At 47.0% G+C, this 13,768-nt stretch overlaps 1 protein-coding gene across 9 annotated transcripts in view; it reads right to left on the bottom strand.

Moving 5' to 3' along the window:
• Positions 1 to 393: 393 nt before the first annotated feature.
• Positions 394 to 13,768, bottom strand: part of BAG6 (BAG cochaperone 6) — a 117,863-nt gene continuing 104,488 nt past the window's right edge. For 2 of the 9 annotated variants that reach the window (XM_063938099.1, XM_063938102.1), the window contains 12 exons: positions 8,744 to 9,029; positions 8,450 to 8,619; positions 7,837 to 7,890; positions 7,589 to 7,691; positions 7,364 to 7,488; positions 6,485 to 6,631; positions 6,313 to 6,372; positions 5,082 to 5,141; positions 4,147 to 4,299; positions 3,870 to 3,980; positions 3,639 to 3,785; positions 394 to 2,690 (listed from right to left, as the gene is read on the bottom strand). In XM_063938099.1, the coding sequence (XP_063794169.1) occupies positions 2,595 to 2,690; positions 3,639 to 3,785; positions 3,870 to 3,980; positions 4,147 to 4,299; positions 5,082 to 5,141; positions 6,313 to 6,372; positions 6,485 to 6,631; positions 7,364 to 7,488; positions 7,589 to 7,691; positions 7,837 to 7,890; positions 8,450 to 8,619; positions 8,744 to 9,029 (1,512 nt within the window). In that variant the 3' untranslated portion in view covers positions 394 to 2,594. The remainder of the gene's footprint in view (positions 2,691 to 3,638; positions 3,786 to 3,869; positions 3,981 to 4,146; positions 4,300 to 5,081; positions 5,142 to 6,312; positions 6,373 to 6,484; positions 6,632 to 7,363; positions 7,489 to 7,588; positions 7,692 to 7,836; positions 7,891 to 8,449; positions 8,620 to 8,743; positions 9,030 to 13,768) is intronic. The other 7 variants (XM_063938107.1, XM_063938104.1, XM_063938101.1 and 4 more) reach the window with 6 other exon arrangements.

The raw sequence follows: 13,768 nt of genomic DNA on the forward strand, positions 1-13,768 counted from the left end.
CCACGGGTCCTCAGTCGCGTCTCACTATGTGGGCCGAGTGACCCGAATTACAAGCAACCTGCCAACTTAAAGGGCAATGGCATCCCAGTGCTGCGTAATACCAAGCCCCACTGGAGGGAATGCCGAGCCAATGAAAGGTATATTAAAATATTGGCTACTATGGACCCGATTCGGATTTGTATACAAGCCCGATGGTTTACCTACAAATCCAGTGGTGGGGTAACTGCACATGCGCAGTAGGTGTGGCACAGCCGCTTCCCTATGGTTGTGCAATACGGGCCAACCAGAATCGGGCCCTATGGCAATAATAATACCGGGAATTTACTGTAATCAGTGTTAAATATTGTAAGTTACGGACACTACAGAGGTAGGATACTACAGCAGAAACAATAGTTTAATCAGTCAGCAGTTTTTATTGTCCCCTACATTCTCTGGCTCCTTTAGCATTGGGGGTAAAACAACCTTACCCATAAAGAGGTTCCATGATCAGCAGCAGGATCCAGTACAGGTAAAATGCCAGGAGCCCCAATTACATCACTAGTACATGCATAATAAATCAGCAAAGTCCAATAATAGAGCTCTACAATCCCAGCCTGAAAAACAGCTCTGATCATTATCACTCCTCCCCCTTCCCCAACTCGGTCATCAGGAACCCACACAGTTGATGTTTTCCAGGTCACCTGTAGATTTTTAGGAGGGGAATTCAATTAGCAGTGAAAACACACGCAAAATTACTGCAAATCGCGGTAAATTCGCCAAAGTGCCTATTCAATTGTCCGCAAAAATGTTTTTGTGGTAATTTTACAGCGAATATCAATACACCAACTCTGTGCAGGCGATAAACTTGGGGGAAAAAAATCCCTATTTTAAGTTAAAAATGTCGAGATTTGGTTCTGAAACCCTGGGACAACCCCCTGAAAGACTAATTAGGCACTTAGAAATTGTTAATTATTTTTGACTGGCCAATATTGACATGTCAAGGTATGGGACAGGTATATAGGGGTGCTTTATGAGTGGGACAAGTGTTTTTAGACATGCACGTGGGAGTAATCGGTCCGTTTCCACTTTTTTTTTTTAAAGTCCCCTAAAATGATGCAAATATATACAGTACTCATACCCATTTTTATGTACCCCAAATTTAATGAGAGCACTTATTGTGCAGAAAAAAATAGCTTATTTAAAAATAAAAAAAAAAACAATTAAAAATGCACATAACAGCCATTTGACCCAATTTAAGTACCAGAAGTAAGTTTATTATAACTAATAATAAACTTTTATACTGTTATCCAATGTTAGTTTAGCTTATTTGGGTGGTATGGACAGATTTACCCATTTTTCACTTACTGCACCAATTTTCGCAGCAATCCCGTTTTCGCTATATTTGCATTTGAATAAGGTGGAGTGCAGGAGCGCAAATACCCGCGAAAAGTCAGTTTTTGCTGCAAAAATGGCAAAACCACTAATCATAGATTGCTGCAATTACGCCACCAATTAAATACCCCCATAATGTGTGACAGATGGTGATACACAGTGCACCCGCTGGGTGACCTGGAAACCGTGACCCGTGTAGGGTCCTGAGGACTGAGTTTCAGAACTACTAGTCTAACCCATAGGTTCTAAAACTCTGTCCTCAGGAACCCAAACAGTTCATGTTTTCCAGGTCTCCTCACTAAATCACAAGTGAAGTGGGTCTTTTAAAATGTGTCAATGAGTAATGAGGACGCCTGTTCACCTGCTAGATGACCTGGAAAACGTGACCTGTTTGGGGTTATGGAGGACAGAGTTTGAGAACCACTGGTCTAACCCACAACTTATATAAACATATAAGGGGGAGACACCTGATTCCTATCTCTCCTGGGGAGACACCAGATTCCTATCTCTCCTAGAAAAGACAAACACGTTGGTCATGGTTCTTTCCAAATAAAACACAATGACATAGCCCTAGTACTGTATGATTTAGACAATACCAGATACAGTATATAGACCAGCAAAACAAGCATTCTAGTAGGTATTACGCTCATATCTACTTAGCGTTGTACACTGTACACAGCCAGGAAACAAACTTGCGTAGAAAATTAGAGCAACGCGTTTCAGAATTTTGTCACAACAAACCACAGTGAATTATTCCATCTCCGATGTAACACACATCCACAGTCATTTGCTCTAAGACTTTTATTCATGGTTTCAGCATTTTTTGCGGGAGTGCAGAGGGACTGTGCGCGGCTTCTGGTAAAATGGGCTTGGAATTCTAGATCAACAAGGTTAAAAAAAATAAAATAAAAAAAAAAGATGTCTTAAGCAGACAAATCTGGCGATAATGAAGGTCACACGATTTGGAAGGGGTCCGATGGCGTGAAGCACACTGTTCCATGTAATATTATAGACGCATCCTCCCAGGAGCTGTAAGTCTTGTAGCACGTCAGAATTCAGTGAGAGTACTTGGGGAACACAAGGATATTTATCAAGTCTCCCAAAGACACTTTTTGGAGAACAGTCATAAGCAATATCCGTACAATAGATTCGAGGTACGCTTATTAACGGTTATTACACAGGCAAGGGGGCGTTTTCCAGGATCACGAAGTGGGGTACGGTGTCTAGGGGTCTCCCCTAAACACTCTCTGAGTGTTTGGGAATCTCTGGGTGTTGTAGGACTCATTATCTTCAATAATTTTCTGGATATCCTGACAAAGCTAAGAGGAAAAAGATTTCATTAGCGGCCACTAAAAGTCTTCCGAGATGTATACATGCTACAGTAACTAATGTATCGTGCGGTACAGTTATACCTTTATAATTCGCCATCTACTAACATTTTCAGTAACATGAATAATCGCATTGGGTATGCGTTACCGACCGCTGGGATCCCGACGGTCAGCCAGCATACCAACCCCTGGGAACCAGGCAGCAGAATGCCGACGTGGAAGGGGGCGCAACAAAGCCCCTTGCGGGCTCGCTGCACTCACAACATGTTCTATTCCCACTCTATGGGTGCCGTGGACAACAGGAATAGAGTCTGTGGGTCAGCATTTCTAGCGTTTGGGATTCCGGCGTCGGCATGCTGACTGCTGGGATCCCGAGCGCCGGTAAGATAACGGCATCACAAATAATCATGTTATTTTATGGCATAGTCAGACTTTAGCAAGTTAGCAATCGGGCAAAACAGTGTTGCACTGCAGGTGGGGCAGATGTAACATGTGCAGAGAGAGTTAGAGTTGGGTGGGTTATATTGTTTCTGTGCAGTGTAAATACTGGCTGCTTTATTTTACACTGCAATTTAGATTTCAGTTGGAACACACCCCACCCAAATCTAACTCTCTCTGCACATGTTACATCTGCCCCACCTGCAGTGCACATGGTTTTGTCCAATTGCTAACTTAATTTTGGTTTGCTAACATAACCCCCTTTTATAAACTGCAACCTGTGTCTGAACAGCTGCATCTATTACAATTTCCATCTTGATATGAAAGAGACAGGAAGTGGTAACAGATTTTCTTTAATACCTCCCATAAGGAATTATCTGCCCCCTTCACCCATCTCCTAAAACCCCTTGTTAAGTCAACAAAGCCCACTCCTGAGACACTTGTTCCTGCCGTCTTAACCGAGTCGCCCATAATTCCAGATACCCACTTCTTTCTCCTCACCTGTTCTCGGTACCTCATTTGTACCTCACTGTTGTCTAGCTCTCTCCTCAGACTCTCTGCGCTGCTCTCGGGTTTGGCTCCTGTAAATCTCATAGCTCGATTTACAGCCTCTGAGAGGGAGAGGTGAGGCCCCTCGCCCTGCATTGTCTGGAAAGAAAAGGCGGGAGGTACAGGTCAAGGGCAATCAGAGGTTACCATGGCACGCGCGCAAAATGCCGGCCAGACACTTACCTTACGTCGCTTAGCCGGCATCCCACTCAGGTAGGCGTCACTCAGGGGTGGCTGTTGCTGCTTCTGCTTTCTCTGGCTCTGTATATCCTGCCTAATTACCGGAACCCACTCCTAAGGTTGGGAAGAAGCGCACAACACAAAAAAAGACTCAGAAACAAACTCTCTCTTTAGTAAGACACCAAGAGAAGCCACGAAAAGGAGGATGGAAGCGAAAAATTATACAGACAGGAGAAAAAGGATGAAGGGTTAGGAGAGTAGAGAGGTGGCAGGCACTCACTGGTGGTACAGCGGCTGCCCATGGCTCAGATCCAGCCTCTTCTTGTGGGGGAAGCTCGGAGTCTGGGCACAGTGTTGGTGCTGAACTTTGAGGTGGAAGGAACAGAGCCTCCTCCACTGTGGTAGCAGGCGCTGGAGAGGAGGCACCCGGCTGCTGAACAGACAACAGAGGAAACAAAAGCAGGCAGTGAGGAGGACATATCAACTACGGGCAAATACAGAACATCGGAAATAACTGATCACTGGACATAACAGATATCTGGGGGATTTTCCCAGCATGTGCAGTGCTCACCGAAACAGCAACATACTTAAAATGGACCTCCCACCACATGCTCACCATGTAACCAAAACCGGATCCTCTCACCAAATGCTCACCGTGCAACCAAAACCGGACCCCTCGCCACATGCTCACCGTGCAACCAAAACTGGGCCGCTCACCATGCAATCGAAACCAGATCCCTCGCCACATGCTCATTGTGCAACCGAAACCGGACCGCTCACCACATGCTCACTGTGCAACCAAAACCGGACCACTCACCACATGCTAACTGAGCAACCAAAACCGGACCTCTCACCACATGCTCACTGTGCAACCAAAACCGGACCTCTCACCACATGCTCACTGTGCAACCAAAACCGGACCACTCACCACATGCTAACTGAGCAACCAAAACCGGACCTCTCACCACATGCTCACTGTGCAACCAAAACCGGGCCACTCACCACATGCTAACTGAGCAACCAAAACTAGACATCTCACCACATACTTAGTGGCCTACAACTTGGCTACAAGTCTAGCAGGGTGGAAAAAAAACCCCAAGGGAAAGGAGTCTTGGAAACCCTGCAAAGTTGCATGGAATAACCTTATAAAAGGAAGTGGTTGAGGTCACATGACACATTCCAAGCCAAGTGGAGCTAGGTCTGGATTACTCTTACCAGTACATCCGTTTCCATTAATCCTCCATGACAGCACCACTGAGAGGCAGGCCCTCCTCCCTAGTAGGGGACAGGAAATAGAAACGGTTAAAGCCATTGCCCACTCTCCAATCACCAGTGATTACATATGACTACACAGACATAATCCATCGGCAAAGCTAAAATGTATTATCAGAGGGGTCAGGGTGCTGTCATGAAGGCGTCATGGAAACAATTACCGGTGAGAGTTTTCCTGACTCCACTGTATCACCCATTACAGCATCACCAAGACACATCAGCGGGTAATTCAGGGAGGGACCAAATGCCAGATCCCAGTTTGCCAAAACATCCAGATTAAAATCCGTGATAATGGTGCCCCACAATGACCATGGCAAATGCATTACAGATATAAGCCATAGCTCCATCAGCCCAAGACGTGGATAAAGCTCTTCTGCAATGGTTCTACTGCTTGAAGGATTCTTTATCATGACTTCATCACCGCGGCATAGTCTGCTTCTTCCATTGCATAGTGGTATCCGTTAGCTCACTAGGACTTTTGTTGCACCATGTACAGCAGGGCCATCAGAAAACAATGCCGGAACGTCAAAGGGCGATTTGATTTTTACCAACTAGCTATCCATCGAATGATTAATAGTCAAACAAACTTTGATGAGCTGCTGGACGGGAAACACATCTGTCTACAGACATCAGTACATGTTCTGGAAACGGATCAGCAGAACCTGCTTGGGTATTGAGAAGGCCAATAGTGATCTTTGTGAATATCCTCTGTGCTGTGAGAAGCCAGGATGACCGTTTGGCGGGACTGCAGTAATAGTGTACGAGGACACATCTGTAGTTCTTATGTTCCCCAGCAGAATCAGAGACAGACTAACCAGAGCATATGTACAGTCTAAGGTGGTCTTCAGTAGAGGGATCACGGTCTACGGTCGATGGCAAATGTCCCTCCCCTTGCCCCGTATTAATGGCAGTGCCCGATTCTGAGAAAACATTGGCATCAGCAGTCCAATGGTCATGGTTTGCGCATATGCAGCACTCAGCCATCGATGGCTTTCACTACTGCCTAGTACAGGCAGGGACACAATGGTGATTGGGGAGGGAGGAGAGGCTTAAACATTTTCTATTTCCTGTGTCAAATAAGTAGGAGGGCCTATCTCACACTGTACTGTCATGGGGACATAGAGAAACAAATCTAGAACTACGCAATTACTGAATATTAGGTTTAATATTTTACCTGCGTTTCAGCAGGTGAGGTTTCCATCGGCTGCTCCTGCGATACGGGTTCAGAAACCTGCTTGGGAACGCAAAGAGAAGAGAAGTAAAAGGATTGGTAAATGAACTAATATTATTACTATATCTAATAACTACGGCAGAACCTTCATCTTCGTGTCAGCTCCCAAACTCACTTGAGGAGCATCTCCAACCCTGCGGACGTGTCTCTGCACCTCTGCTTCCGTCACTGGCATTTGACCTAGCAGGACTTGGAGTCGAAGGGACAAGACAGACGTCATCCAGGACACTAACTCAGGCGATACATCCAAGGAGAGACGCCTCTGATGGGCAAACAGGAGGAAACCGGAAGGTCAGAATAGGTCATATAACAAAAGTGTCATAAGCCTGAACAGTAGCGTCAGGATAGTACACAGCCGTGGGAACCAATCACGTTTCCTGCTCATGTTGCCAGTGATGAAGCACATGAGTATTACATAATATTGATAAATTAGTCCCAAGTATCTTATACAGATGGAGCCTAGCTCATCTAGCCTTCTCTGCTGCGCCTAGGTGCACCAATGCTTATTAGCATAAGCCTTTGATCTATGGTTCTCAGCTGCAATACAATACAGAGAGAACAATACAGCAAGGGGATTAAGTCATTACAGCAGGGGATTAAGTCCGACTGCCCTGGCTCAGTTAAGCCTAATTAAAGGGATAGATGAGCAGGGCTCCATCTGTAAGTGCACAATTCAAAGTCACTTTCAGGGAAAACGATGGAAGATCTTCTCAACCTCATCTTCAATCCTTACTGTGATATCTGTTACAGCAGAATATTTAAACCATAAACTGATCTAATAGTACAGACCTGAAACACAACTCAGCCGTCATGGCACTTACGTTATACTGAAGACCACAGGCTGCAGAGGGGAGGAGCTACTCTCTGACCGTTATACTGGTCTAATTAATGCCAGCTCCTAAGTCCCCCCCCCCCCAGCAACCCATTGTCCAGTGTCCCCCAAATAGGAAGAAAGAGGAAGTGCGATATAATGCAGGACAGAGGCGCAGCTTACTATTCTCTCATTGATGACCGATGTTAGCGCATTCTGGTCTCCCCTGAGACAGTACAAATTGAGAGCGAGCCATTCAAACAGCGACTGGTTGCACATCTCCAGGAGGCGCTGCCCAAACGTGGAGTCTACAAGATGAAATAGGGAGAAGATAAAGTTAAATGAGAATCACCCCCTGGTACAGGGGAATAAGCCCTCGATTCTATACAGGGCGATCCGCCGACCTACCAGCGCAGTGCAGGATGTGTGTGGTAATCCGGTTAAACTGTTCCTGTAAGAACTCGAGGTTTGTCCTTGTGATGTCTACATCTTCTCGGACAGGAGCAGTGGCCTGTGTGTAAGGAGAGAGAATGGGGAAAGATGAAGAAATGAGATATCAGGGGCGCTGTAGTATCATTAGAGATGTGTCACACTGAATGAAGGACGGCGATAAAACCGGGCGAACACAAAACAAGACAGGAGTAAGGGACACTTACAAAACTCTCACGGATATACTCTTCCAGTCCGTTAAAAAGATTTCGGGATGCCATCTGAAAGTGGAAAATTAAATCGTTCAGAGATTTCCTGATAGGACCAGAACACTTGTTAATGAGTTTGAACAGGATAAAACCTCTGCCCAGGCCCTGCAGAAAGACAGCAGCTCTAATGTCACTCAGACACCGGTGCTTGCATTAGGTCGTTCCTAAGAAAGAGGGACAGACAGGAGTGCAGGAGGTGCTTGTTCCTTACTCCGTAGAGTGAATGGCCGGCTTTCCCTTTGTAGAGCGACACAGAAAAAATGCACTAGGAGCCTGCTGATCCTTTTTGCATGAGACACAGAGAGATGAACACTAAGAGGCCAATACCATGAGCTGCGAGTTCCCTTTATGCCGCACTCCCAGTACGTCCAGACTCGCTGACGTTTGGGGCTGAAAACAAAAATGTAGGAGTCTGAGGCAAGATCACGTTGTGAAGGGACAGAGTTGCAGAGCAGCTGCCAGCGTTTCTGTGCCGCTGCAACGTCAAATCGCCCGGCTTGGACCTAACATATTATTGCCCCCTGCAAGTCTGTACTTTCCATTGCAGGGTGAAAGACATTTGGGAACTTACCTGGATATTGTGTGGTGTGGGGTCAGCCTGATGTAAATACTGCTGGAGGAAGAAGGAGCGAAGCTGAGGCTGAAGGTTCTGTAATGGCTGGGAGTGTCCATGTAACAGCATAACCATATCCACCAATGAGAAGTGATGGCAGATCAGGGACAAGAGGTCACCGAAGAATCCTTGAGGAAGGAAAGATCACCAGAAGCATATTTAGTAGACAAGGGTAAAGCATTAAACTGCAATCTATAAAAAGGGACCATAACACAGAAGTAGTAATGATAGATCACATGACAGATTACCTACCCCCAGGTCCCTCTGCGTCTGGCTGGAAGATGTTGCGGGAGCCGCTGAGGCGCTGGATGAAGGCTGCAATACTCTCGTTACCGCTCTGCTCGGCCGCACTCAGAGATCCCAGCAAGGTGGACAGGACACCATGAACCACACTGGTGAAGAACTCTGGGGGAAGGGAATCAGCAGCAGCCGCAGACTGAGGTGGAGCGGTGGAGGTAGTAAGGGGTGAGGGAGACGCAGGTGTGGGCTGAGCGAATGCCTGGGGTGCAGCGGTGGACGCCTGGATATTCTGTGTAGCCTGTATTGGAGAGAAACGTACAGACAGATACTGTATAGGACTAAATGGTGGAATTAAATAGTTCACCTCGCTGCCTCACAGAACTGAGGTCTTGGGTTCCATTCCCACCACAACCCTAACTGTGTGGAACTTGTTATTCTCCCCGTACTCCACACTCCAAAAATAAACTGGCAGGTTAAATGCTCCAGAAACAAAAATTAACTCTGTGTACGTGTGTGGTAGGTAACACGGATTGTAAACTCCACTGGCGCATATGTGTGCGCTACATAAATCACTGGTAATAAAATAAGAATTTACTCACCGGTAATTCTATTTCTCGTAGTCCGTAGTGGATGCTGGGAACTCCGTAAGGACCATGGGGAATAGCGGGCTCCGAAGGAGGCTGGGCACTCTAGAAAGATCTTAGACTACCTGGTGTGCACTGGCTCCTCCCACTATGACCCTCCTCCAAGCCTCAGTTAGTTACTGTTCCCGGACGAGCGTACACAATAAGGAAGGATTTTGAATCCCGGGTAAGACTCATACCAGCCACACCAATCACACCGTACAACTCGTGATATGAAACACAGTTAACAGTATGAAACAATAGAGCCTCTCAACAGATGGCTCAACAATAACCCGATTTAGTTAACAATAACTATGTACAAGTATTGCAGATAAACCGCACCAGCATCCACTACAGACTACGAGAAATAGAATTACCGGTGAGTAAATTCTTATTTTCTCTAACGTCCTAGTGGATGCTGGGAACTCCGTAAGGACCATGGGGATTATACCAAAGCTCCCAAACGGGCGGGAGAGTGCGGATGACTCTGCAGCACTGAATGAGAGAACTCCAGGTCCTCCTCAGCCAGGGTATCAAATTTGTAGAATTTTGCAAACGTGTTTGCCCCTGACCAAGTAGCTGCTCGGCAAAGTTGTAAAGCCGAGACCTCTCGGGCAGCCGCCCAAGATGAGCCCACCTTCCTTGTGGAATGGGCATTGACAGATTTTGGCTGTGGCAGGCCTGCCACAGTATGTGCAAGCTGAATTGTACTACAAATCCAACGAGCAATAGTCTGCTTAGAAGCAGGAGCACCCAGCTTGTTAGGTGCATATAGGATAAACAGCGAGTCAGATTTTCTGACTCTAGCCGTTCTGGAAACATATATTTTCAGTGCCCTGACAACGTCTAGCAACTTGGAGTCCTCCAAGTCCCTAGTAGCCTAGGCACCACAATAGGCTGGTTCAGGTGAAACGCTGACACCACCTTTGGGAGAAACTGGGGACGAGTCCTCAATTCTGCCCTATCCATATGGAAAATCAAATGAGGGCTTTTACAAGACAAAGCCGCCAACTTTGATACTCGCCTGGCAGAAGCCAAGGCCAATAACATAACCACCTTCCACGTGAGATATTTCAGATCCACGGTTTTTAGTGGTTCAAACCAATGTGATTTTAAGAAACTCAACACCACGTTGAGATCCCAAGGTGCCACAGGAGGCACAAACGGGGGCTGACTCTGCAGCACTCCTTTTATAAATGTCTGAACTTCAGGTACTGAAGCTAGTTCTTTTTGAAAGAAAATCGACAGAGCCGAGATCTGTACCTTAATGGAACCCAATTTAAGGCCCATAGTCACTCCTGCTTGCAGGAAATGCAGAAATCGACCTAGTTGAAATTCCTCTGTTGGGGCCCTTTCGGCCTCACACCATGCAACATATTTTCGCCATATGCGGTGATAATGAGTTGCTGTAACCTCTTTCCTGGCTTCAGTAAGCGTAGGAATGACTTCCTCCGGAATGCCCTTTTCCTTCAGGATCCGGCGTTCAACCGCCATGCCGACAAACGCAGCCGCAGTAAGTCTTGGAACAGACAGGGCCCCTGCTGCCGCAGGTCCTGTCTGAGTGGCAGAGGCCATGGGTCCTCTGATATAAATTCTTGAAGTTCTGGGTACCAAGCTCTTCTTGGCCATCCACGAGTATCGTTCTTACTCCTCGCCTTCTTATTATTCTCAGTACCTTTGGTATGAGAGGCAGAGGGGAGAACACATAAACCGACTGGTACACCCACGGTGTTACCAGAGCGTCCATAGCTATCGCCTGAGGGTCCCTTGACCCGGTGCAATATATTTTATAGCTTTTTGTTGAGGCGGGACGCCATCATGTCCACCTGTGGCCTTTCCCAATGGTGTACAATCCTATTGGAAGACTTCTGGAGGAAGTCCCCATTCTCCCGGGTGGAGGTCGTGTCTGTTGAGAAGATCTGCTTCCCAGTTGTCCACTCCGGGAATGAACACTGCTGACAGTGCTAACACATGATTTTCCGCCTATCGGAGAATCCTTGTGGCTTCTGCCATCGCCATCCTGCTTCTTGTGCCGCCCTGTTGGTTTACATGGGCGACTGCCGTGATGTTGTCTGATTGGATCAGTACCGGCTGGTTTTGAAGCAGAGGCCTTGCCGGCCTCAGGGCATTGTAAATGGCCCTCAGGTCCAGAATATTTATGTGTAGGGAAATAACCTGACTTGACCAAAGTCCCTGGAAATTTCTTCCCTGTGTAACTGCCTCCCAGCCTCAAAGGCTGGAATCCATGGTCACTAGGACCTAGTCCTGTATGCCGAACCTGTGGCCCTCTTGAAGATGGGCACTCTGCAGCCACCACAGTAGAGATACCCTGGTCCTTGGAGACAGGGTTATCAGCCTATGCATCGGAAGATGCGATCCGGACCACTTGTCCAACAGGTCCCTCTGAAAAGTTCTTGTATGGAACCTGCCTAATGGGATTGCTTCGTAGGAAGCTACCATTTTTCCCAGGACTCGCGTGCAATGATGCACCGCTACCTATTTTGGCTTCAGGAGGTCTCTGACTAGAGATGACAACTCCTTGGCTTTCTCCTCCGGGAGAAACACTATTTCTGGTTTATGTCCAGAACCATCCCCAGGAACAGTAGACGTGTCATAGGAACCAGCTGTGACTTTGGACTGTTTAGAATCCAACCATGCTGTTGTAGCACTTTCCAAAATAGTGCTACCCCGACTACCAACTGCTCCTTGGACCTCGCCCTTATAACGAGATTGTCCAAGTACGGGATAATTACAACTCCCTTTTTTTTGAAGGAGTATCAACATTTCGGCCATTACCTTGATAAAACACCCTCGGTGCCATGTACAGTCCAAACGGCAGTGCCTGGACTTGGTAATGGTAATCCTGTACCACAAATCTGAGGTACTCCTGGCGAGGATGGTAAATGGGGACATGCAGGTAAGCATCCTTGATGTCCCAGGATACCATGTAATCCCCCTCGTCCAGGCTTGGAATAACCGCCCTGAGCGATTCCATCTTGAACTTGAATTTTTGTGTTCAAGGATTTTAAATATAAAATGGGTCACACCGAACCATGCGGTTTCGGTACCCCAACCCGTGTGGAATAGTAACCCCGTCCTTGTTGAAGTAGGGGCACCTTGAGTATTACCTGCTGGGAATACCGCTTATTAATTGCCTCTAGCACAGCCTCCCTGCCTGAGGGAGTTGTCAGCAAGGCATATTTTAGGAAACGGCTGGGGGGAGACATCTCGAATTCCAGCTTGTACCCCTGAAATACTACTTGAAAAAAACAGGGATCCACCTGTGAGCGAGCCCACTAATTGCTGACATTTTTGAGACGGCCCCCCACCGTACCTGGCTACACCTGTGGAGCACCCGCGTCATGGTGTGGCCTCACAGGAGGCGGGGGAAGAATCTTGATTCTGGGAACAGGCTGACTGGTGCAGCTTTTTTCCCTCTACCCTTGTCTCTGTACAGAAAGGAAGCGCCATTTGACCCGCTTGCTTTTCTGAAGCCGAAAGGACTGTACCTTTGTCTGTGAGGAAACCTGAGGTAAAATTATTTCTTCCCAGCAGTTGCTGTGGATACGAGGTCCCAGAGACCATCCCCAAATAATTCCTCACCCTTATAAGGCTCTCTATGCGCTTTTTAAGTCAGCATCACCTGTCCAGTGACAGGTCTCTAATACCCTCCTGACAGAATGGACATTACATTTATTTTGGATGCCAGCCGGCAAAATACCCCTCTGTGCATCCCCCATATATAAGACGACGTCTTTAATATGTTTTTATGTTTGCCAACTAGTATCCCTGTTTGACAGGGTCACCGACCACGCTGCAGCAGCACTATCTGCAGGTCTCAGTCTAGTACCCGAGTGTGTAAATACAGACTTCAGGATAGCCTCCTGTTTTTTATCAACAGGTACCTATTAAAGTGGCCGTATCCTAAGACGGCAGTGCCACCTTTTTTGACAAACGTGTGAGCGCCTTATCCACCCTAGGGGATATCTCCCAGCGTAACTTATCCACCTGGCGGGAAAGGGTACGCCATCAGTAACTTTTTATAAATTACCAGTTTCTTAACGGGGGAACCCACGCTTTTACACACTTCATTTATTCATCTGATGGGGGAACAAAACACTGCCTGTTTTTTTTTTTTTTTTTCTCCCCAAACCTAAAACCCATTTTTAGAGGTGCTTGGGTTAAAGTCAGAAATGTATAACACATTTTTTATTGCCGGGATCACGTCACGGATGTTCCTAGTGGATTGTGTATATGTCTCCACCTTGTCGACACTGGAGTCAGACTCCGTGTCGACATCTGTGTCTGCCATCTGATAGAGCGGGCGTTTTTGAGCCCCTGATGGCCTTTGAGACGCCTGGGCAGGCGCGGGCTGCGAAGCCGGCTGTCCCACAGCTGTTACGTCATCCACCCT

This window comes from Pseudophryne corroboree, chromosome 8 (assembly GCF_028390025.1).
Source record: "Pseudophryne corroboree isolate aPseCor3 chromosome 8, aPseCor3.hap2, whole genome shotgun sequence".
In the NCBI taxonomy this organism is placed as follows: Eukaryota; Metazoa; Chordata; class Amphibia; order Anura; family Myobatrachidae; genus Pseudophryne; species Pseudophryne corroboree.